Below are 27,182 nucleotides of genomic sequence, written 5' to 3' on the forward strand. Positions count from 1 at the left end.
AGAATGGTCAAATCAGATTCGGAGTGAGCCGACCAGTGGGGGTGCAAAGATCGTTGCATGTATGAGTATGCATGCAGGCAGACCTTTGCCAGGAAGATAGTATGGGTTTTTAATGCTCATGCCCCAGGTCTCAAAGTGGCCATGTGTGCAAGTTGCTGTTGCCTGCCATCTCCACATGTGGTGGGTGGGTAACATAAGATGAAACAGAGACCTACCTAATCTTAAAGTGTGTGCGTGTGTTGATTTGGTATCGACATATGCACTATGCAAGTTTCAGAATGTGGAATGGAGTCCTTGCAGGGCAGGTTCAAAGTATTCACTTTCATTTCAGTTTGTGTACCAAAGTATGATATCTGGTCGCAATGCTGTTTTTGATGGTCACACACGATTGGATCATTAGATCGTACATGAGTGGTATTTCCATGTTTTGTGATTGCTTTTGGTTCATGTTCCCACAAATTCTCTGGAACAGGAATATCAAAGTTTTTGCTTTTGTGCCAGCAGATTACTTTACAATGTCGTGTGTGTGTGTGTGTGTGTGTGTGTGTGTGTGTGTGTGTGTGTGTGTGTGTGTGTGTGTGTGTGTGTGTGTGTGTGTGTGTGTGTGTGTGTGTGTGTGTGTGTGTGTGTGTGTGTGTGTGTGTGTGTGTGTGTGTGTGTATCAAGTATAACATCATTCTCTTTACCAACCCCACTTTTGTTTTTTTTCTAATCCCCCTCACCCACTTCTTGCAGTGTACAGAAACATTTGGTGAAGCATTGCTCTCCCCACCCCTCCTTTCCAAGCTTCCTCTCCCCTCCCAGCAAATCAACAGGTTGTATTTGCAAATAAATAAATAAATAAATAAATAAATAAATAAATAAATAATCTTAAATCACTACCCACATGTTGTTCAGGTAAATATCAACTCAGATATGCAAAGTCTGTGTAAGAGGAAATTTTTATTTCACAACTAAATATTCAACAACTATCACCGCTACTGCATTTCCTTATACATTAGAATTCTTCAACCATCCTTACAACTTTCACTTGTTCCATTTTCACTCTGATTGCTTCAGGTGAGATATTAAAGCGCTTCTGTACTGCACCTGAAAATACATAGCTCATTTGTACAAGACGGTAATTTCACGCAACTTTAAAATGATGCATGAACAACGAAGTCACGGCAAACATGAATTGAATTAAAAGTATTACTTGTACTGTATTAGTCGTCCAGACAAAGTCTGGTGTGAATGTAGAACTACACACATACTTACAGGTGATCAGATGGACCCTTTTGGGATCCAATACGGGCTTCCTATTATGGAAACCAGTGATGGAAGACTTGTTCATCGTTTTTCTTCCAAATAAAGCATTCATCAGTAGAGAAACCATCTTTTCAGGAGTCTTGGCATTATCAACAAGCTGCTGTTCGTTTTCAGAGAGCAAAGTCATTGCGTCTTGAGCTTCCTGTCAATAAATAAATAAATAAATAAATAAATAATTTTAAGAATCGACTTTCACAAGTGAGGCAAAACTGGAGTGTCAGATAATCGTAATTGCTTTTTCTAATTCCAAGTATTTGAGCGACAAATTCAAAATAGACAAGTGAGTGTATCCAGAATGAATGCCACGACCGTAGGAGATATTGCGGCCATCACTTCATAGTGTGCCAAGGGCTCAAAGTGAATAATGGCCTCTTACAGCCCTATGATACGAAGCATTTCTATAGACAGCAACACAACCTGTTTATGGAGCATGATGAAAGGCTTACTTCATTCTTCTACTCTTGTTGAAGCAAAACATTTGAAATTGAATATTTTACACAATTAAAATTCCCCAACTCAGAATAAGGTTAGTTGTATTGGGGATAGTTAGTTATTCAAGAGCTACCTGCTGGATTGCTGTGTTTTCAGAACTTTGAGGGTGATAAAACACATCAAGAGAAAAAGGAGTTGATTCAGGACAGTAAAATGCAAAAGATCGATGCCTCCAAGGTAGCTTTATAAAGATGGAGATTTTAGTCAACATTGTTTGGGTAGAGTGTGTGTGTGTGTGTGTGTGTGTGTGTGTGTGTGTGTGTGTGTGTGTGTGTGTGTGTGTGTGTGTGTGTGTGTGTGTGTGTGTGTGTGTGTGTGTGTGTGTGTGTGTGTGTGTTATGAAGCATGCATGCTTTGCTGGAACCTCTTACAGACAATGTTTTCAGCCAATCCTGTTCATCTTGGACGTCCTTTTCATCAACTTCATCTTCATTGCTTATTGGCATTTCATCTGGAATAAGTTTCTCATCCTCTTCTTTAAGAAGGATGTCATGTTTAACATGCATGGTCTGTTGAGAGCAAGGAATGACAGGCGACCAAAGGTCCAACGAAATGGCAGAATCATTGGGGTGATTTATTGCAAACCTGTTTGGTTTACAATGGCAGACACAGTTCACGTTAACCTCTGCCACAGCCTTTTTTATCGTGGATGCAAAGTCTGCAAAAGAAAGAAAAAACGAACAAACAAACAAAAAAAAAACCATGTGGATTCAGATAATCTGAGGAAATTAAAGATCTCAAATTAGCATCTTCCACAATGAGGCTGAAGCACAAGGCCCACCACATGACATAAAGGTCCGTTGCCTCATTATTACCATTCTTTTCGGGTCTCACTCTGCTCCTCCTCTTCTTCCAATCCCCACCAACTCACCAGATCTCCCTCCTCTCCAGCAACTCTAGAAACCCAGTCCAAGTGAAGCTCCCAAAATCCTGGGTTCCAACAAACCTCAACTGTGTTTTTTATATATTTTTTCCTTTCTCCTGAGGCTATCGATTCCATTCTTCAATCCATGGCTTTAGGCAAGCAATGTACAGTAATACTACATCATGTGAAGCCATTCCCAATCCCTACCTGCATACTCTTAAATTACAGGTTTCATTTTCCCTTTTCTTTTTCCTTTTTGTTCATTCACTTAATTATTTTGCCCAAGTTCGTTAGCATTTTACCCCGTCATCTCACTCTTACACGATAGCTATAATTTCACATCGGAGTATAATCTCAAGTGCTTGTGTGTTTAATATTCTTTCAGAAGTGAACTGCAACACCATAAAGCTCCAAAATTTAAGTGTCGGTACTTACAAATCTGTGCAAGATTTTAAACAACCACATATGTTGCATGCCTGGTGTTGGCCTAATGGTTAGGGTGGCGGGCTTGGGATCCGAGAGTCCCGAGTTCAAATACCACTCAGCTGTTGCATTAATACCAGGTGGGGTTATCTCTGCCAGTCATCCTTCAGAAGTCAGCAAAATGAGTGCCAGCTTGCTGGCGTCCTGTGTTGGAGTGGCAAAATTTTTAGGCAGATGGTCATAATGTTTTGGCTCATCAGTGTGTGTATATCTATATATAGTTTTTTTTGTGGATTGTGCCCAAAAGCCAAGGAGACTGCTTGGGCAGCACCAACGCTCTGCACAGAGTATGGTCCCAATGGATGGATGAATATGTTGGCCTCGAAGGCCATTTTGAGGCCACTATAAAGTGCGCATTGGGATGTGGGGTCAGAAAACGCTGTCATCAGCCCACAGGCAACACGAGGCCAATAACGAGCTTTTCAATGACAAAATGTCCCAAAATCCCCACTGGGAAAAGCCACCACTATGAGGGCAATAACTCCACAAGTTTTCAATGCACAATATGTGCTAGAACCCCGAGTTTTTTTTTTTAACCCTATTCAGCACCAGGTACCCAGATGAGTATATACAGCATATCATAAAGTGGGCAATCTGGCTCAGTCTGTGGAAAAATGCAGAACTACCCACTGCATAATGCAGTGTCACCTACTACACCTCCAACTGCAGCAATAGTCAGCCTATATCTTCAGACTCCAACTGAGCCAGATTACCCACTTGATATTGAAAACACACCAGACTGAAGGTGAGCATGCACTGCCCTCAGCTTGATAACTTCAACAACAAGCTGTGATTTGCTCATCTGCTGAAGGTTTTTGAATTCAACATCTTTCTCAACATCACAATTCAGGCCAATCTCCTCTTCCTCATCAGACTGCCTTGGTTCAACTGCCAGACTTGCTGCATCAAAACTATCCTTGACCGCTTCAAGTGTGTGGGAGAGGTTTTTCTGGTTTGTCAATTTCTGCACCTGAGAAAAGAATATAAAAGAAATTTACCAGTGATAAGTTAATAAAAGAATTTTAAAAGCTTTTTGTCATAAAAAAAAAAACAAACAAAAAATTAAAAGGCCTCGCCTTGGTATTGTTGGCGCTTGTTGATGCTCCACTACTACTGCCCACATCATTATAAATCGATTCCAACTCATCAACCAGTCTCTTCTTTTGTACAGGTTTTTGACGATATTTGTTCGAAGAGGTTTTCTCAGCACCATCGTATTCAATGGAAGAAATAAGCTCATCCAATTCATTCTCAATGACAGCTTTTGAATCTGAAACACATTGAAAAATTATTGAAATACATTCACAAAGTTCAAGTTATGAATAGATTTTAGGGATAAGCTGCAGGAAGAACAAGGTGATTTTGGTTTCCCCCTCACAAAAGACCAAGGAAGAGTGAAGTCACAGAGGCCAAAGAGGCAATGCACTGACAGGTCAGGTTGGACGCAATAAACAAGGGAATGAGAACAGCAAAATAAGAGGAAGGAAGGAAACGGTAAACAAAGTCTTCTTGTATTGATCAAATCCACAACGAATCTCCTCCAAATGTTAAACAATTTCTTAAATCAAATTTGAAGTTTAAAAATTAATATGAAATTTTATTGCTGGATGTTCATTTTTTATCACGCCCTTGACCTTGGAATTAGGACTGCACCAGTCCAACATTATTGGATCTAAATGTTTCGGCTGAAGTTCATTCACAATTTTGCGTAACCAAAGGGTTAAATAAAAACGATATGGGGCTAAGGGTTATATTTTTGGTGAACATTGTTAGCCCTTGACTGGAAGAAAACATTTATTTTATTTTACATTTTCATTTTTCAGCTGGTTTCTTGTTTTGGAACTTGCTTTTGTTACCTGAAATAGAAGAGAATGCATGATATGTCATTGACAAATGTATAGGTTCTGGGAGTGGAGGTGACCACAGGTCCACAGCTACAACTTATTTCAGCTGCACATCACAAGACTAACCAATTAAAAAAAAAAAGTCAGCATTTTTACTTTTCAAAATGGCCATCCACTCATCTACTTGAAGAGAACCTGAATATGGAAGGGTAGTAGAAAGGTAGATTAAGCTACGAGGTGCAGCTGAAGGAGACAATGTTTTACAATGGAAAAGAGGCCATTATAAGGGGATTTGATGGAGACGTTTAAGATAATGAAGCAGAGCCCAAATAAATGCAGAAGTTTTTCATCAGAATGGATATGACCACAGGTGGACTTGGGAGGGGAAGGGCATGTTATGAACAGGGGAGATATGCAGCCAACCAATTATTAGATGTTTAATGACATACAGACAGCTTTGGGTCGAAAGCAAAAGGAGCTTGCACCACCCAGTGACACAAGTTGCACATACAAGAGAAGAGCATTTGCAGTTCAAATTAAGAAATAAAAACAACAAAAACACATTACACTGCCATAATGCAGCGACTCAGATCGAAGTAAACAAGGCAAAAAGTGGTCAGTGAAAGCAAATGGGCTTTTCCATTCATTAATGTCGCTCACTTCAATTCAAAGCAGACACCACACTTCCAAATGCTGCTACTATCGGAGAGAAAAATGAGTCTCAGAGAATGCGCACAAACAATTACAAACTCATTCTATTATTTCTCACATTGCCCTTCAGGATGGCCACTTCGGAACGATGCTTTTTTGCAATGAGATGGATTAGAAACTAGTTACGCTCAACCACTCGAGCAAGTTAGATATTCTTCACATCAAAGGCAATTTAACTGTGGACCGATTGAAAATCAGATTGTGGACATGAACAATGACCAAAGGAAAAGACTCAACATTCAGGTAAGAACAGCATTTACATCAGTTCGTGCAACGAAAAGTGGGGTTAAAGCAATCCGTCCCACACGTACGTACGTGCCTGCATTTTGTTATCCCCCTTTCTCTGGAACCGCTTGTTGGATTGACATGCAATTTTCACCATAGGTGTAACGACTCATGGAGAATGTTTTGATGACAATTAACATAACCGGTCACATGCTGTGGCAGCCATGTTGAAAATAAAATAAACCAATGTGACCCGCAGGGTGACCCGTATCTTGCCAAAAGGTGACCACGTGTGACTTCTTTAAGGTCACACTGAGGTGAACAGAGCTGCTATCCACCAGGAGCGACTCCTTGAGGAATATCTGCCTACGAGAGACTCCGATGAGAATCGTTCTACAGAGTAACCATGAAAAATATGCGTTTGCCTCATAACGTCACCAAATGATGTCATAATGTCTCAAGCTTGACATATCTAGAAAGCACTCATCGAGGTGTTCAATTTGAGGTACTACACGATATGGTTCCTAAAACTTGAAAATTTGACCTTGGGGTCAAATATGTTTGACCTGAGGCGCTAACCATGAAGGTCAAGGCCAATCGCCACCAAAAATTAATCAGCTGAGCGCCAGACCATGAACTATATTCCCATGAAGTTTGAAGACTATCCAATCAAAATTACTCAAAAAATAAGGGTTTCGTCGACTCCCCTGATTTGCAACAAAGTGACCTTGACCTTTGACCTTGACCTTCAAAATTTTGTGCACTGAAAGGGACCTCTATAGGCCTCTGATATGCGAAGTTACAAAAATTTCCAATGATAACTGTGCTCTGCAGAATTTTTTATTCGTGATTACAGACAAACAAACAAACAAAAATAACAAAAAAATAAAAAAATAAAAAATAAAAACATACAAGCTGACTGACATATCTTGCAAAAACTTTGTTTTGCCAAGATAATAAAATGGAGACACGTTGGACCACCACCTCTGAAACCACCCCATGGACAAAAAAAAAACAAACTTGGCACCTGTCAAATGCTCATGGTGAATCAGTGATATTGCAAACAGAACGCCACATCTGATTAGTATGAAAATTGAGGGTCATCTGGGGATAAATTTATCAACAGAAAAACATATAAAAAAAATTGCACACATACATAGAGGGGGAGACTTATTATCTTGCCAAAACGAAGTTTTTGCAAGATATGTTAGTCAGCTTGTATGTTTTTTTTGTTTATTTGTCTGTAATCACGTATAAAAAAAATTCTGCAGAGCACAGTTATAATTTTTATTTTGGTCTGTCTGCCTATCTCACAGCCATCAAAAATTGAAAATCAATCCAAAAGAGGAAACCTACTGTTTTTAAGGACGGCTGGAAGGATAAATAATGAGCACAAATAACTAATGTAACCCGTTAAATAAGGTGGCACAAAAGATGGTGCTTCGACAGCGATAAACTTCCAGGTTTTCATTTATTAATATATTTGATTTTTTTTTTCTACAACCTTTAAAACCTTTATTTTATGTCAATCAAATTAAATACTTGAACAGTGCAGAACATAAATTGCTTTGTTGGCAATTTTAAAAACCTTATGTTGAGCAGTACTTGGGCAAAATATTACACCATCTCAACCAATCAAATTTGCCACTCACTTTCTGAGTATTGGTTCTTTTCCCACATGTTGGCAGAGCACAGGTCCAAGGCCAAATGGCTTCCTCCTTTGTCCAAAATCATTGTCTATCCTATTTGGTACTAAATTGTTCCTTCATATCAAACAGTACTTAAGGTCAAGAGCATACTATTGTAAATATAATCTGAGTAGTGTCTGGTAGTTTGTGAGGCATGCATGCATTCCTGAACGACAAGATGGAATGAGTATTACATCCAAACTTGTTACATGGGATCAGCATGACCAATTAATGTATGGAAGTTTTTATCTTTGCTGGTGTATGGGGGGCAGTAAGGGGGCACACAAATTCTCAAAGTAAATGTGTAGCATGTAGCACCACCTCCAGGTGACTGAGGGTATTACAAGCCTCCACCATTTACAGTGCAGTATTCCTGATCCCCACATTTTCAAGTGCAGTGCAGTGTTTTGAATTGTAAGCAGCAGGTATGTTTTTGCTCCATGCATATAACCCGGGTTTTTTTTTCTTCGTATACAGAGCTGTCAATTGCCTACACATCGCCCAAATAAAGGTACACGTCAAAAACGTGTTGTATGCTTGGAAGATCGCCCGCAGGGCAGGGACTCCGCTATTAAAAAAAAAAAAAAAAAACACACCAGACACCAAATCCGGAAAGACATTCTTTGCTCATCCTCGTAACTTAAAACATGCCGTGATCATGTGATTACTCATCGGCTGAGCATGTCACATCTGATCATTAAATGGCCAAATAGATTAGGCACAGAGTGGCATCGAACATTGACCAGGAGTACAGCAAATGTAGTTACGGTGTAAAAAACCGACTCCAACTGCTTTAGAATGGAGAAACCAACACGTTTATTGTACGACTTGCGCACATCAACAAAAACATGGCGCCGCACTCCTTGTCGTCAAGCAGCCCCCAACCTCTCACTTACGGCAACGTAAAACTCCAGTTAAACATGATGCGAATGAGTCATCAACCAGACCAAAAGCACACAACTGAACATAACATTCCACCCCCCCTTCCCCTTTTCTTCTCCGCACAGCATTTAGGTGTGGAAAGAGGATACAAAGTCCTACAGGTAGCCCGGACACTGTCGAACCCATGTGGGCCATGCTGCAGGCACAACAGGGCCCCCTCCATTGGTCCCAATATCTGAACTGGAAGGCCAGAAAGTAGTTCCATGGTGACCAAAGGGTACTGGCTGAGGTTCTGGAGGTGGAACTTTGTGCAGCCTGCTGGCATGCCACCGGGACCCATCCTGGAGCTGGAAAGTGGCTGGAACAAGCTGTTGACGAACACAAAGGGGAGGACCAGAAGGACTGGAGCTTGTCGGTACGGTGGGCCCGCTTAGATCCGACCCAGTCCGAGACACGTATGCCAGGCGACTTCACTCTGAGCTCTGTCGAACCACTGCTTCATGCGGTGCTAGGACTGACTAGCTTTTGGTGGACGTAGCCTATCCAGTGGCAGTTACAGCTCCCACCCCAACATTAGCAGCGTTAGCGAGACCCCTGTGGTGTGCTGGGTTGCTCTGAAGTGCAGGAGGGGCTGGAGGAGAGTTGTCTGAAAAGCACAATCTTGGGCCAGGCGCACTCTTATGCCATTCTTGAAGGTTTGATTAAAACGCTCGACAGCGCCCCTAATTGGCCTGTGGGTGATAGCTATACAGATGTGCTTGATCCCAGTCACCGAGGAAGGTGGGGAACTCGGCTGAGATCAACTGTGGCCCATCATCTGTAGTTATGATTTGAAGCAGCCCCCAACGGGAGATGACAGTGTCACGGATGTTGATTACGACCTGGCAGGTTACCAAGCCCATAGGGAAGACCTCAGGCCATTTGGAATGGAGATAATAGAGGACAATGAGGTAGCGCTGGTGGTGGGGTACACCATGGATTTTCCCACAGATATCCATCTGCAGGTGGTTCCTGGGTCTTGAAGGCCAGGTCAGCGATTGCAGAGGTGGTGGGGCAGGTTGGCCCATTTTCCCCACTGAGCAGGCAAGCTGCAGTCTGACAATTACCTCCACATCATGGTCGATACCAGGCCACCACACCAAGTCCCGGCGATGCTGCTTCACCGTGACGATACCCAGGTGTCCCTCGTGTGCCATAGCCAGCACTCGTGCACACAGAGCACATGGTACGATTGCAGAGACATCAAGCCACACAGGTGTCATTCCAGCACGACAGCTCCTCCTTCATCCTGGCAAATGGTGCGAGCTCATTGGGCACCCAGGTAGGCCAGTCTCCCATGATGGAGCACAAGGTGCAAAAGGAGGGGATCCTCCGCAGGTGCCTGCTGGAGTTCACGGAGAGAAACCATAGCCTGGAGAGGGGTGTGCAGCAGTTGGATCAAGTCGTCCTCCATGTCCGCTGGCCAGCTGGCAAGTGCGGCAGCGATGACAGCTCTGGAGAGCAGGTCCGCTACCACGTTGTCCCAACTTGGGGTGAAGTGAAGCTTGAAATTGTACTGTTGGAGGCAATCTGCCCATCTGTGCAGTCGGAGCGGTCTGATCTGTACCCGAGGTGGACATCAAGGCTGTAAGAGTCTGGTGATCTGTGCGAATTGTAAACACCCAGCCATATACAGTAGGTACATGTGCCAGCATTCACAAAACCAGACATGCCAGAGACTCACGCTACCCCACCGAATACTTCTGTTCAGTAGGGCTCAATGCCGGAGAGGCGAAAGCAATGGGCTTCTCAGTCCCATTTTGAAGTTGGGAAAGGACAGCCCCAACGCTGTGGCAAAGGCGTCACATGTGACCAACGTGGGACTGGCGATGTCGAAATGTGCCAGGATGGGTACGTTGTAACCCGTAATGGGGAACGCGGCTGAGCTTCCCTTCCCCACCGGCCACACCCACGCAACATGTCTCGTCATTGGTTTGGTAAATAAATGGCCATAACTTGGGAAGCACTTGTCCGATTAATATCAAACCTTGAAAAGGCACATCCTCAGGTCCCCAGCAATATACCTGGCAAGTTTCAATTAGATCGGACCAGTGGTTGTCAAGAAACAGCGGTCACAGACACACACAGACACACAGCTGGAATTATAGATAGATATATACTGAAACGCAAAAGAAACTTACCACCTTTTAAACCTTCAAATATCAATAATAATTGTGTCTAAAAAATGTGTGAACTTATTTGTGGACAATAGTGTCCTCACTGTCAGACAAAACGGTCACGGATGGACACTTGAACCTTCAATGGTCACTTCATAGCACAGCTGTTGAACAGCCGTTTTGAATGTCAGTGATTAGCCAAGGGGTACAGGATGATTTTAATGAGCTGCACGTGATGTCTTGATATTGGCTTTAAAAAGGCCAGTGCAAAATGGGCATTTCAATCAACATGCCACGATTGTCAAGGGATCAATGGCAGTGTGCCTTGGGCATACTGCAAGGCGGATTGAGCTACCGTGAGGTGGCACGTCGCCTTGGCTGTTCACACCAGACGATATCGGCCCTGGTGGACAGAGACACCCTCCACCACTCTGCAGATGACAGACCTCGATTAGGGAGGCCAAGAGTCACCACTGCAAGGCAGGACAGGCAGATGGTCCTAAGTCAGATGGCTTCAGACATTGAGGACTGAGTGGGACAGAATCCAGCAGCAATCCATCCAAAGACTGGTAGGCAGTATGCACCGACGATGCACTGCCTGTATCCAAAACAATGGTGGCCACACGCGCTATTGAAAGGGGACTGACATTGCACCCTGTGCTGTTCTGTACTGTAGAACAAACTTATGAGATGGTGTATCTTGGTCAAAAACTTGACATGTCATCAATAAAATGCCAATGTTTCAATTAGCAATTGTTGGTTTGTTTTATTTTGAAGTGTTACAATTTTATTACATTTAAAACAAGTGCTAAGTTTATTTTGCGTTTTAGTGTATATATATATATATATATATATATATATATATATATATATATATATATATATATATATATATATATATATATATATATATATATATATATATATATATATTTTCCAAAAAGTAAATCCCGAATCATTTAATCATGTAGCGATCCGAATTTACATGGCAGCGCCAATTCCCATAATTCAGCCGTAAACTGTAAAATGGATTCCCCTGGTTGCTGGTTTTGCTGTCGGAAATTGAACCGCCAGAGAACACTTTGGGTGGTGGTGAAGTGTCCTGAGGGCAGTGACAGCCTCATTGTACGTGTCTGCCAGTCCTAATGTGGAGACGGGGTTGAAAGCAAAATTTCCGCCATCGTCATCGCCAATATTGTTGTGGGGCCGGGTCTCGATGGAGAGCACGACCGCGAGGGGGAGCAGCAGAGTCGGCTCCACTGAACACCCGGAATTTAGGTTGTACCATTCAGATAAATCCGAAAGGTCACAGGCCCCTTATCGGACCAAAGATTGCCAATAGGTCAACCACGTGGGGTAGGGTCAATTGTCAATTTCAATATACCAAAATACCCACATCATCCAAACTACCAGGGAAATTCACCCTTGGCAGGATCTGCGCGATCCGGGCCTTTACCGAGCCGGATCCGAGTCCTACCCCGAGCGGAGTGTACCAGAACCCTGCCGGCCAATTGCACGATTACGGCAACAATGAGGCCTCCTAATTCCCGTTTGCAGCACGGCAAACCAATGATAGAAAGGACAAGGACAAGCTGGGACATTCAACAGGAGGGGATTTATTTACAATGGGGGGGGGGAGGAAGGGAAGCACACGAAGAGCAGAGTTATCCGAATAAGAAATGTAATGTATAATGGGCAAAAGAAAGCACTTACACAATTCTACTTGAAGACAGGCCCACACACAGACATCCCCCCCCCCAAATAAATGATGGCCACTGCCTTTATTGATACCCCCAGCTCGAAGGGAAGTTGAGCTGGAGGTAAGGATGTTAGCCTGGACCTTCCCGCCTCGCCCGGCCCCTGACGATCTGGCTCGGCAGGACTCAAACCCGCAACTCGATGCCGCTGCAAGAACTGGGTACGGAGGGCAGCGTCGGGCTCCAGCACGCTCCTCCGGCACGCAACGAGACAGCGAGGAGACAGGCAAGCGATTCTCGTCCTGACAGACTCGCAGGCAGGCGATCCTTCGCGGGACAGGCTCAAGGGGAAAAAAAAAAAAAGACCAGACCTCGCATACACCCGTTCTTCTCTTCACCCCCCCCCCCCGACTCGCCTCCAGATTGCCCGGTTGGTGTCAGGTGATCCGCTCGCCGTTCGTGATTCGTCCCGGGGAGCGTGGCGAGCATCCTCCCAGCCCGTCCCCCCTGAGGCATTCCTCCTTCGGGCTCCGTACCTCTGCATTGGCTGGAACGCGGCGTACGTCGCTCGCGCTTTGCCCATTGGCTGAAGGCAACACTTCTTGCTTGACCCTGGAGCAATAATGCATCAGCTCGGGGGGTCCTCGTGTGCAAACAATGTGCCCTAAGTTACCCACTGGAATTTTGAAGTTGATCACTTCCCTTAACAGAAAAACTTGGTTACCATTTCCATAACCCGGCAATAAGTGCGAAAACGGTGTCTCTTTTGGGGGTTCCGACTGAAATTGTCGGGTCAATTATTGGGGGAAGTGGAAATGAAAACGACTGTTACTTTGCAGTCTTTCACCCGAGAAACACAAACTACTCCTCAAAATGTCGGTCTTGAACCCCTTTCATGATATGCAAATTAGGTTCATTGGTTCAAGAATCAGGTCACTGGAGGTTAAAAGGTCACAAAAATTTGGGTCAAGTGAAAATCTGACCCATCTCTGAAACGTGCCCCACAGAACATGCCACATCCATATTTTACCCTCTCTGAGGGTCTATCCCATCACCATAGGTGCCAAGGAACACAATCATATGAATAAAGTGGAATTTGTTGCAATAAAATGAAAACGGCACAGAATGGAAAGCGATCGACTTTCAATCTGATCATTTTTTGGCCACCGCTTAAACGATTTCCTGTTGGGAAACTTAAATGGTTATTTTGTCATGCCTGTTCACCCTAGATAGACAAATTAACCCTTAAACTGTTTGCCTTAGAAGACTCTTTCACAAGACGTTTCCTTTATGGAGATTGGGCCAATAATGAGGTCACTCGAGGTCAAAAGGTCATGGAAATTGGGGTCAAATGAAAATTTCTGTGGAAAATGCACAACAGCACATGCCAGATCCATATTTTTTCATCTTTGAGAATGCCAAAGGAACACAATCAAATCGGTAAAATACAAGGATCTGATCCATACCCTCCTGCATTTGAAAGAAAAAGCATCAGCGAAATCTCCCGAGAGTGTGCCCCTCCTTCACACATGCCAGGACCACATGGGCTCTGAACTACAGGGTGCCCCACAGAAAACCAGTAAATTTGAGATTTTGAGATTTATTTTGCCATATTTTACCATATCAATAAACTAACATATAATAAAGTGTATCTTTGTTTTACACTACATCTAAGTTTGCGTTTGTTTTGTTTTAAATAAACTGTACCAAATGTCCTGGTTTTCTGTGGGGCACCCTGTAATAGACAAATTTGAACGATTCATTTCAAAGTGTTGTGAGGAAAGTGAGACATTCAGGCATTGGAACACCTTTCTACACCTGGTGTCTCATTTTGAGAACCTAATGCGGAGTGATCACGAGGGAAACTGGAACCTTCAAGTGCAAGCCATTCAAGATCTGCTACCCTTGTTTGCTGCTTTTGATTCCATGAACTTCTTGAGATGGTGCTCGCTCGACCTTGAGGACATGAGGAGGCTGCCTGAGATAGCACCAGAAGTGCATTCAGAGTTTATGGAGGGCAGATTTGCCGTAAAACGAACAATGGGACGTTTCAAAGCGGTTGGAGCAGACCTTGCGTTGGAACAGACTTTCAACAGAGCCCAGAAAAGTGCATCAGGAATAATTGGTAGTTCAACAAAGAAGAAGTTTGTTGCCAAGTGGGAACCAATATATCATGAGATGCTTGCCATCACAAACCTTCACAGAGAACTTGCTGGTGGAGGTAGTTCCTCCTATGAGTTAGAAGTCAACAGGTCATTCAGCAAAGCAGCAACTGAGTTTGAGGAGGCCAACATTCAAGCCATATTAAATGTCAGAGAGAAGAATGAGAATCCCTTCCTCACTCCCCCAAAAGAGAAAATGCTCCACAATATCTTAACCAAGGAAGTCATGTCAGAAGATATCAGAGAACAGCTGCTCAATGTGGAGAGAATCGGCAACGATACCTACGAGAAACTTCGTAGAGAAAGGTACATAGAGAAGACCGTTCGACTGTCAGACACAATTAATCGCACTAACCTTAAAACCTTTGCTGTAATCCACAAGAATTCATTCCCACACAAAGGAAAAGCAAAACTCAACAAGCGAGAATATGCTCAGATGAAACGTACACCAGAGATTGCAAAGAAACGAGGACGGACTATGGAGGAACTCCTGCAGTATGATGTGTGTACAATGTCTCCTCTCTTTGATGACTAAGGCCTAATGACCAAGCCAATTAAAAGTGAAATTGTCCATGCACTTGAAGCTCATCTCAGCAACTTGATGACTCAATGGGAACATGCTGTATAGTTGATGTGAAAGTCGACCGCTTTCCATTGCGACAAATTCCACTTTATTCATAAGATTGTGTTCCTTGGCACCAATGGTGATGGGATAGACCCTCATAAAGGGTAAAATATTTGTGGCATGTTCTGTGGGGGAACGTTTCAGAGATAGGTCAGATTTTCACTTAAACCAAATTTTCGTGACCTTTTGACCTCGAGTGACCTGATTATTGGACCAATGAACCTAATTTGCATACCATATGAAAGAGGGTCTCAAGACCGACATTTTGAGGAGTAGTTTGTGCTTCTCGGGTGTAAGACTGCAAAGTTACAGTCGTTTTCATTTCCACGACCCCTAATTGGCCTGACAATTTCCGTCGGAACCCCCAAAAGAGGCATCATTTTCACACTTATTGCCGGGTTATGGAAATGGTAACCAAGTTTTTCTGTTAAGGGAAGTGGTCAACTTCAAAATTCCAGTGAGTAACTTAGGGTACATTTTTAGCCACGTCTCGCATAGCGAACGCTGGCTCGAAGAGAGCTCCACGTTGTTGTTGTGCTTCTTCTTCTGGTGAAGACAAAACCTTAAGGACTCGGCTCTTTTATATTCAGGATCCGGATCTCCTTAAATACTAAACACCTGCACACATCCTCGCATCGACGGTGCCTTTAGAGAGCGTCTATCATGAACTTTTAAATATATTCGGACATTTGCTTTAAAGTTTCGAAAAGTTCACGTTACTATTTAAAGATTATTCCATTGAACGTGTTGTAATTTCGTAAATACACGATTTTCTCGTCATGAACGAGGAGCCTCCATGACGGGTCTCGCTATTGGCTCCATCAAGGCACGTGATGAAATATCGGAAGTTGTTGTTGTTGTTGTTGCCTTTAGGACGCGGCTCTTGGACGCATTTGTCCTCGTTTGCATTTGAGGACCCCCGAGCTGATGCATTACAGAGCCAATGCGTTGGTTGCCAATGGAACTCCGCGCACAGGCGCTCGGCACGTATGCTCGTCAGAAAGGCCGATGGAAGGACGTCGGGGAGGATGTTGATGATGTAAAACCGAGCTAAAATAATAACCCGTAGCACACACATGTAATTCCCATGAGACAGAAGGGGATGGATTCTAACTGTACACATACTTATCGACATAACTAACTTTGGGACCTGAATGTTGAGTGCTCATAGCTGCCAGATTCGTAACAATATTACGGTGCAACAACAACAACAACAACAACAACAACAACAACAACAACAACAACAACAACAACAACAACAACAACAACAACAACAACAACAACAACAACAACAACAACAACAACAACAACAACAACAACAACAACAACAACAACAACAACAACAACAACAACAACAACAACAACAACAACAACAACAACAACAACAACAACAACAACAACAACAACAACAACAACAACAACAACAACAACAACAACAACAACAACAACAACAACAACAACAACAACAACAACAACAACAACAACAACAACAACAACAACAACAACAACAACAACAACAACAACAACAACAACAACAACAACAACAACAACAACAACAACAACAACAACAACAACAACAACAACAACAACAACAACAACAACAACAACAACAACAACAACAACAACAACAACAACAACAACAACAACAACAACAACAACAACAACAACAACAACAACAACAACAACAACAACAACAACAACAACAACAACAACAACAACAACAACAACAACAACAACAACAACAACAACAACAACAACAACAACAACAACAACAACAACAACAACAACAACAACAACAACAACAACAACAACAACACTTTAGAATGAGAAACCAACCAACACGCTTATTGCGTATCATCAAAACATGGCGCTGCTCTCCTCGTCGTCAAGGCAACACCCAACCCCCCTCACGGGAACATAAAAAAAACTCTCCAGGTAAACACGTAACAACAGTGGGGAGGGATTAGTGTCCAAGGATACAAGGATTTCGTCAATAATAATGATAATCATGAAGGGGAATGAAGAGAAGTACCATTGGTACTTACCATGGACTTTTAAAACTCGTCCTCTGTACCATTTCCAAGCATCGGCCTTGCTCGAAGGCCTCATCGGTCTCTTCTTGTCTGGATCTCCATGGAGCACCATTCCTTCCAAATGAGGATCCCTCAGCATTCTTTTGTCGGCAACGTAATCTTCTCTACCACGACTGAACTGGTTGGTATCCAGCCAGTGGATCAGAATGTGTTTCAAAGGCATCATCGAGGTGAAGATCTTCACTGCGGCTGAAACATTTTTGTTTTTAATCGACAAACGTAGTTTTCTCTCGGAAAGGGAAGAACAGAACCAATCGCATGCCCTCAATCAACACAAATGAGGAAAAAAAAAACTCCCAACGTGCCGTACTTATACACTTTCCAATGACGTCACTTCCTCGTGACTCTTTCTCCCCGCCCCCACGGATGTGACGTCACGGAATTTCGTCAATCGTCCTTGAGTAAGACATTTCCGTCGAACTACGTACAAAAATAGAAAGTAACACAAAAATGAGACGTCACGAAAACGATGAGAGATAACCGAAAGGGTCAGATATAATGAACAAATTTTATATGAACAAATTGGGAATGAAGAAGGAACGATGGTGATAAAAACAGTCTCATCGTGTCAGACGTCGGCTGTCCGCCATTGTGGGGGTGAATTGCCCAAGAAGAGGGAAGACTTGATGAAGCGAATATAAATTGTTCTATTCTATCAACAATGGTGAACCACGACGCCGTTATGGGCTGAACAAAAAGAGGCGCGAAGTACCGAGTTTCGCTCTCTTGTCTGTTGTGAGTGTGCTGTGTCCATTTTGTGTCCATCGGTGTCCATTTTGTTTGACACGAAGTCCTGCTTCAGACGATCGGTATAGTCTTCCCAATCATCCCCTCCCCACTGTGTATTCTTGCAATATGCCGATGCACGAAGACTTCCTCGTCGCTACTGACATGTACTCAGCAGACAGGGACGAACAGGTTTAATCCAGACAATGGCACAGCATCGGAACATGGGTGGGTCACGTGACCCTCCAACCACACCCAGGTGGACCCATACATTTTAGCATAAATCTCAGTGACGAAGTGGGTTGGTGACTTTCAAGATACCGAAACTCATTTCTGGACCTGAAGCTAAGTGGCGAAATATTAAAAGGGATTTTTCTTTGTTTTATTATGTCCCCTTGTTTGGAGTTAAGTCTGTGTGGTGTGTGGTGAATTGAAGGTCGTGATGTGTGATCACATGTTGCACGGCTCGAGCACAGAAGAGATAAAGCTGAGGTTCGGCTCGGTCGGGGGGTTTGTCCCAGGGGCATTGTCGTTTTATGTCGGCGGTTCACTTGGTGCTCGTTGAATGGTGAGAATTGAGAGTATATCGGACTCCGTGCTTAGACTGATTTATTTTGCGGTGATTAGTTGCGCGTGTATACCTTACTGCTTATGTACTCCATGCTGCGTCTGTATTCCCTGGTGTGCCCGTAGAAGCGGCTCCAATCAAATGGAATAAAGCCTACACTCTGAAGGTTCATCTCTCGTTTTCATTTCAATTTATTCCATTTGGTTTTCTCGGCTCTCTCAACCAACGATGCACAAGATCTACAAACCAGAGAGGTTCGACGCAGACCAAACGCGACTGACTCAGAAATGAAATGGTCGCATTGGTTCCGTTCCTTCTCAAACTATCTGACCATCATCGAAGAGGGAGCCGACAAATTGGCCGCTCTCGTGAATCATGTCTCGCCCAGCGTGTACAGGCTCTTCTCGGAGTGTGACACCTACGAAGCAGTGATCGACGTGCTGCGGGCGCTCTACGTGAAGCGCAAGAACGAGGTATACATACGACATCTTCTCAACACACGCAAGCAAGCAGCCGGGGAGACAATCGATCAGTTCCTGCAAGCTCTGAAACAGCTGGGAAAAGACGGCAGCTTCCGGGCCGTAAACGCCGAGGAACACCGAAATGAAGCGACCCGGGAGGCATTTATCCAAGGACTTAGATCAGCCCACATACGGCAACGCTTACTGCAGAAAGCGCAACCCACTCTTGAAAAGGTAGTCGATCAGGCTCGAGCGATGGATACGGCTCAGCAGCAATCTGAGTCATTTGGGACACCGATGCTGCTAATGAACGCTGCTACGGTGGAAACTCAAGGAACCCCACAGACACAGACACAGCCAGACACAGGGGATGGAGAAAAACCCGAGGAGCCGGATACCCAGACCCCGTCAAACTCCTCAGCAACTGCTCCGGTTGGTAAATGCTTCTTTTGTGGGTACAAAAGACACCCCGCCACAAATGCCCCGCCAGAGATGCGACACGCATGAATTGTGACAAGAAAGGGCATTATGCCAGGGTATGTAAATCTACTCTAAGGAGAAATAAACCCACTTCTGTGGCTCTCTACTCGCAAAAGAAACTAACTGCAGCCTCCCCGGGGAATCTATCCAAGGCTATCATCAACGTACGAATTAACGGGCATATGGCTGAGGCACTGATTGATACCGGTAGCTCTGAAAGTTTCGTCAACAGCTCGCGAGTGAAGGGCAGGAAATGGAAGATCCACCCGACAGACAATACGGTATGCATGGCCGCCACATCACTACAGTCCCGCGTACGAGGGTACTGCAATGTTGAATTGGACGTAAAAGGGTACACGCATCGGGATGTAAGGGTACTGGTGCTTCGTGATTTATGCGCAGACGTAATTCTGGGTCATAATGTCCTCAAGCAGCACACGAGCGTCGAAATACCCTTTGGAGGAAGCAAACCTCGTCTAATTTTAAATGCTTTGACCACCGCAGAGGTAACGTACCCCCAGCTGTTTGCTAACTTGTTGCCGGTCTGTAAACCGATAGCGATCAAATCGCGGCGATATACCACTGCTGATATGAACTTCATCACTTCAGAAACCAAGCGATTACTGGAAGAAGGAATTATAGAACCGAGCGATTCACCATGGCGCGCACAGGTGTTGGTCACCGCCAACCAGAATCATAAGAAACGATTGGTTGTCGATTATTCCCAAACGGTCAATCGTTTCACCCAACTCGACGCCTACCCTTTGCCGCGCATAGACGAGATGGTCGAACGCGTGGCCAATTATAAGATATTCAGCACCATCGATTTGCGAAGCGCCTATCATCAAATTCCCATCCGAGAGGAAGACAAACCTTACACCGCATTCCAGGCAGGTAGACGCCTCTACCAATTCAGGAGGATTCCGTTCGGTGTCACGAATGGAGTAGTTTGCTTCCAACGGGTTATGGACGACATCATCTCAGATGAAAACCTCAAAGACACTTTTGTTTACGTGGACAATGTCACAGTGTGCGGTAGGGATCAGGGGGAACATGATATGAATCTGGACAGATTCTTGAGCATTGCTAGAAAATATAATCTGACTCTCAACTACGAGAAATGCGTATTCTCGGCAAGGTCAATTGACCTTCTCAGCAACACGATAGCTGACGGCACGATTAGGCCTGATCCTGAACGATTGCGCCCACTTCGTGAGCTACCCCCACCTCAGGACCTGCAGACAATGCGCCGGGTGATCGGCATGTTCGCTTACTATGCAAGATGGATTTCCCAATACTCCGAGAAAATACATCCCCTAGTGCATTGCAAAAACTTTCCACCAGATGCCGCTGTTGTAACAGCTTTCCACAACCTCAAAGACGATATCAGTAATTCCGTGGTTTTATCGATCGATAGCTCGGTGCCCTTCGTGGTGGAGACAGATGCTTCAGATCACGCCATAGCTGCTACGCTTAATCAGTCTGGGCGGCCGGTCGCGTTCTTCTCGAGAACTCTCTCTGGAAGCGAGCAGAGACACTCAGCAATAGAGAAGGAAGCGTACGCCATCGTCGAAGCCCTACGTAAATGGAGACATTATTTACTGGGAAACCACTTCACGCTCGTTACGGACCAACGATCCGTGGCATTCATGTTTGATGGGAAAAATAACGGGAAAATTAAGAATGAAAAAATTATGAGATGGCGGATAGACCTAGCTTGCTATAGTTACGACATAGTCTACCGGCCCGGGAGGGAAAACCCTGCTGCAGACACCTTCTCTCGGGTCTACTGTTCGGCGACAATCAGTCAGGCTTTGCAAGACCTACACGTGTCTCTGTGCCACCCGGGGGTAACCAGAATGGCACATTTCGTGCGCAGACAGAACCTTCCCTATTCTATTGAAGATATTAAACAAATGAATGCTTCATGCCCTGTTTGTGCTGAACTAAAACCCAGATTCTATGGCGCGGCTTCTGGCAGATTGATCAAGGCCACTTCTCCCTTCGAGAGACTAAACATTGACTTCAAAGGGCCCCTGCCGACCGAGACAGACAACAGATACATATTCACTGTTGTTGATGAATATTCAAGGTTCCCTTTCACATTTCCGTGCTCGGATATGACCTCGGGCACTGTCGTGAAATGTCTGTCTGACCTCTTCGCTATGTTTGGGAAACCTTCGTACATACATTCAGACAGAGGGCCGTGTTTCATGTCAGCCGGGCTAAAACAATTCCTATTAAAGCACGGCATAGCAACTAGTCGAACGACGGGTTACAACCCACAGGGTAATGGGCAGGTGGAACGGTATAATGGAGTCATTTGGAAAGCCGTAACTCTGGCGTTGAAATCGAGAGGACTGGGGCCCGAGCAGTGGGAGGTTACCCTTCTCGACGCTCTGAATTCCATATGCTCTTTGCTCTGCACGTCCACCAATGCAACTCCTCACGAACGAATGTTTACTCACCAACGACGTTATGTTGACGGCCAATCGGTGCCCAACTGGCTAACCCATCCCGGAACAGTGTTCATGAAACGCCCAGTACGACAAAGCAAGTATGAACCCATGGTGGAGGGGGTCGAACTCATCGATACTAATCCAGAGTATGCTCATGTCAGGCTCCCGGATGGCAGGGAGACCACTGTGTCGGTTCGCCATTTGGCTCCCACAGGTACTCCTCCTGCAGGTACACCACCATCTGGCACTCCTCCCTCTGACATCCCCTCCCCAGGTTTCCCCCCCCCCCAGGAACTCCACCCGAGAAGGGTGACGACGGAGCTGCCGCGTTCCACCCGAGAGCGATCGGGGAGTCATCTCCGGCACGAGTCGAGGCTCACCAAGAGGATCGGAAGCCTCCCTCAAGTGAAACCGCCATTTACTCCCGGAGAGGTCGACGAATAATACCCCCTCGCCGACTCAATCTGTAAAGGGGATTATCGGCATCCTCGATGCTCATGCTCCTATATGCTCATTACATCATATATCGATGCTCATTACCATGCTCCTACAACTCAAAATAATCCTCACTGCTTGGCATGTATGCTTCTGTAGTTTAGATAGTTCGTGTTGCTTGAAATGTATACTCCTGTAGCGCTGAAGTAATCATGGTGCGTTAGTTGGGCCTCTAGTTACATTTTAAAGACGGGGAGAATGTGGTGAATTGAAGGTCGTGACGTGTGATCACATGTTGCACGGCTCGAGCACGGAAGAGATAAAGCTGAGGTTCGGCTCGGTCGGGGGTGATTGTCCCAGGGGCATTGTCGTTTTATGTCGGCGGTTCACTTGGTGCTCGTTGAATGGTGAGAATTAGAGTATATCGGACTCCGTGCTTATACTGATTTATTTTGCGGTGATTAGTTGCGCGTGTATACCTTACTGCTTATGTACTCCTTGCTGCGTCTGTATTCCCTGGTGTGCCCGTAGAAGCGGCTCCAATCAAATGGAATAAAGCCTACACTCTGAAGGTTCATCTCTCGTTTTCATTTCAATTTATTCCATTTGGTTTTCTCGGCTCTCTCAACCAACGATGCACAAGATCTACAAACCAGAGAGGTTCGACGCAGACCAAACGCGACTGACTCAGAAATGAAATGGTCGCATTGGTTCCGTTCCTTCTCACACTATCTGACCATCATCGAAGAGGGAGCCGACAAATTGGCCGCCCTTGTGAATCATGTCTCGCCCAGCGTGTACAGGCTCTTCTCGGAGTGTGACACCTACGAAGCAGTGATCGACGTGCTGCGGGCGCTCTACGTGAAGCGCAAGAATGAGGTATACATACGACATCTTCTCAACACACGCAAGCAAGCAGCCGGGGAGACAATCGATCAGTTCCTGCAAGCTCTGAAACAGCTGGGAAAAGACGGCAGCTTCCGGGCCGTAAGCGCCGAGGAACACCGAAATGAAGCGACCCGAGAGGCATTTATCCAAGGACTTAGATCAGCCCACATACGGCAACGCTTACTAGAGAAAGCGCAACCCACTCTTGAAAAGGTAGTCGATCAGGCTCGAGCGATGGATACGGCTCAGCAGCAATCTGAGTCATTTGGGACACCGATGCTGCTAATGAACGCTGCTACGGTGGAAACTCAAGGAACCCCACAGACACAGACACAGCCAGACACAGGGGATGGAGAAAAACCCGAGGAGCCGGATACCCAGACCCCGTCAAACTCCTCAGCAACTGCTCCGGTTGGTAAATGCTTCTTTTGTGGGTACAAAAGACACCCCGCCACAAATGCCCCGCCAGAGATGCCACATGCATGAATTGTGACAAGAAAGGGCATTATGCCAGGGTATGTAAATCTACTCTAAGGAGAAATAAACCCACTTCTGCGGCTCTCTACTCACAAAAGAAACTAACTGCAGCCTCATCGGGGAATCTATCCAAGGCTATCATCAACGTACGAATTAACGGGCATATGGCTGAGGCTCTGATTGATACCGATAGCTCTGAAAGTTTCGTCAACAGCTCGCTAGTGAAGGGCAGGAAATGGAAGATCCACCCGACAGACAATACGGTATGCATGGCCGCCACATCACTACAGTCCCGCGTACGAGGGTACTGCAATGTTGAATTGGACGTAAAAGGGTACACGCATCGGGATGTAAGGGTACTGGTGCTTCGTGATTTATGCGCAGACGTAATTCTGGGTCATAATGTCCTCAAGCAGCACACGAGCGTCGAAATACCCTTTGGAGGAAGCAAACCTCGTCTAATTTTAAATGCTTTGACCACCGCAGAGGTAACGTACCCCCAGCTGTTTGCTAACTTGTCGCCAGTCTGTAAACCGATAGCGATCAAATCGCGGCGATATACCACTGCTGATATGAACTTCATCACTTCAGAAACCAAGCGATTACTGGAAGAAGGATTTATAGAACCGAGCGATTCACCATGGCGCGCACAGGTGTTGGTCACCGCCAATCAGAATCATAAGAAACGAATGGTTGTCGATTATTCCCAAACGGTCAATCGTTTCACCCAACTCGACGCCTACCCTTTGCCGCGCATAGACGAGATGGTCGAACGCGTGGCCAATTATAAGATATTCAGCACCATCGATTTGCGAAGCGCCTATCATCAAATTCCCATCCGAGAGGAAGACAAACCTTATACCGCATTCCAGGCAGGTAGACGCCTCTACCAATTCAGGAGGATTCCGTTCGGTGTCACGAATGGAGTAGTTTGCTTCCAACGGGTTATGGACGACATCATCTCAGATGAAAACCTCAAAGACACTTTTGTTTACGTGGACAATGTCACAGTGTGCGGTAGGGATCAGGGGGAACATGATATGAATCTGGACAGATTCTTGAGCATTGCTAGAAAATATAATCTGACTCTCAACTATGAGAAATGCGTATTCTCGGCAAGGTCAATTGACCTTCTCAGCAACACGATAGCTGACGGCACGATTAGGCCTGATCCTGAACGATTGCGCCCACTTCGTGAGCTACCCCCACCTCAGGACCTGCAGACAATGCGCCGGGTGATCGGCATGTTTGCTTACTATGCAAGATGGATTTCCCAATACTCCGAGAAAATACATCCCCTAGTGCATTGCAAAAACTTTCCACCAGATGCCGCTGTTGTAAGAGCTTTCCACAACCTCAAAGACGATATCAGTAATTCCGTGGTTTTATCGATCGATAGCTCGGTGCCCTTCGTGGTGGAGACAGATGCTTCAGATCACGCCATAGCTGCTACGCTTAATCAGTCTGGGCGGCCGGTCGCGTTCTTCTCGAGAACTCTCTCTGGAAGCGAGCAGAGACACTCAGCAATAGAGAAGGAAGCGTACGCCATCGTCGAAGCCCTACGTAAATGGAGACATTATTTACTCGGAAACCACTTCACGCTCGTTACGGACCAACGATCCGTGGCATTCATGTTTGATGGGAAAAATAACGGGAAAATTAAGAATGAAAAAATTATGAGATGGCGGATAGACCTAGCTTGCTATAGTTACGACATAGTTTACCGGCCCGGGAGGGAAAACCCTGCTGCAGACACCTTCTCTCGGGTCTACTGTTCGGCGACAATCAGTCAGGCTTTGCAAGACCTACACGTGTCTCTGTGCCACCCGGGGGTAACCAGAATGGCACATTTCGTGCGCAGACAGAACCTTCCCTATTCTATTGAAGATATTAAACAAATGAATGCTTCATGCCCTGTTTGTGCTGAACTAAAACCCAGATTCTATGGCGCGGCTTCTGGCAGATTGATCAAGGCCACTTCTCCCTTCGAGAGACTAAACATTGACTTCAAAGGGCCCCTGCCGACCGAGACAGACAACAGATACATATTCACCGTTGTTGATGAATATTCAAGGTTCCCTTTCGCATTTCCGTGCTCGGATATGACCTCGGGCACTGTCGTGAAATGTCTGTCTGACCTCTTCGCTATGTTTGGGAAACCTTCGTACATACATTCAGACAGAGGGCCGTGTTTCATGTCAGCCGGGCTAAAACAATTCCTATTAGAGCACGGCATAGCAACTAGTCGAACGACGGGTTACAACCCACAGGGTAATGGGCAGGTGGAACGATATAATGGAGTTATTTGGAAAGCCGTAACCCTGGCGTTGAAATCGAGAGGACTGGGCCCCGAGCGGTGGGAGGTTACCCTTCTCGACGCTCTTAATTCCATATGCTCTTTGCTCTGCACGTCCACCAATGCAACTCCTCACGAACGAATGTTTACTCACCAACGACGTTATGTTGACGGCCAATCGGTGCCCAACTGGCTAACCCATCCCGGAACAGTGTTCATGAAACGCCCGGTACGACAAAGCAAGTATGAACCCATGGTGGAGGGGGTCGAACTCATCGATACTAATCCAGAGTATGCTCATGTCAGGCTCCCGGATGGCAGGGAGACCACTGTGTCGGTTCGCCATTTGGCTCCCACAGGTACTCCTCCTGCAGGTACACCACCATCTGGCACTCCTCCCTCTGACATCCCCTCCCCAGGTTTTCCCCCCCCCCAGGAACTCCACCCGAGAAGGGTGACGACGGAGCTGCCGCGTTCCACCCGAGAGCGATCGGGGAGTCATCTCCGGCACGAGTCGAGGCTCACCAAGAGGATCGGAAGCCTCCCTCAAGTGAAACCGCCATTTACTCCCGGAGAGGTCGACGAATAATACCCCCTCGCCGACTCAATCTGTAAAGGGGATTATCGGCATCCTCGATGCTCATGCTCCTATATGCTCGTTACATAATATATCGATGCTCATGACCATGCTCCTACAACTCAAAATAATCCTCACTGCTTGGCATGTATGCTTCTGTAGTTTAGATAGTTCGTGTTGCTTGAAATGTATACTCCTATAGTGCTGAAGTAATCATGGTGCGTTAGTTGGGCCTCTAGTTACATTTTAAAGACGGGGAGAATGTGGTGAATTGAAGGTCGTGACGTGTGATCACATGTTGCACGGCTCGAGCACGGAAGAGATAAAGCTGAGGTTCGGCTCGGTCGGGGGTGATTGTCCCAGGGGCATTGTCGTTTTATGTCGGCGGTTCACTTGGTGCTCGTTGAATGGTGAGAATTGAGAGTATATCGGACTCCGTGCTTATACTGATTTATTTTGCGGTGATTAGTTGCGCGTGTATACCTTACTGCTTATGTACTCCTTGCTGCGTCTGTATTCCCTGGTGTGCCCGTAGAAGCGGCTCCAATCAAATGGAATAAAGCCTACACTCTGAAGGTTCCTCT

General features: G+C 45.4%; 1 protein-coding gene across 1 annotated transcript; it reads right to left on the reverse strand.

The window, feature by feature from the left end:
• Window positions 1-923: 923 nt before the first annotated feature.
• Window positions 924-17,521, reverse strand: LOC147023274 (uncharacterized). Its single transcript, XM_085888506.1, has 6 exons — window positions 17,184-17,521; window positions 4,225-4,418; window positions 3,884-4,118; window positions 2,172-2,458; window positions 1,258-1,450; window positions 924-1,089 (listed from the first exon to the last, which is right to left on the reverse strand). The coding sequence occupies exons 1-6, from the start codon at window positions 17,395-17,397 to the stop codon at window positions 998-1,000; spliced, it is 1,215 nt and encodes a 404-aa protein (XP_085744632.1). The 5' UTR covers window positions 17,398-17,521; the 3' UTR covers window positions 924-997.
• Window positions 17,522-27,182: the final 9,661 nt, after the last annotated feature.

Source organism: Eptatretus burgeri, chromosome 7 (genome assembly GCF_056783735.1).
Source record: "Eptatretus burgeri isolate ZD-2024b chromosome 7, Ebu_testis_v1, whole genome shotgun sequence".
NCBI classification, from domain to species: domain Eukaryota; kingdom Metazoa; phylum Chordata; class Myxini; order Myxiniformes; family Myxinidae; genus Eptatretus; species Eptatretus burgeri.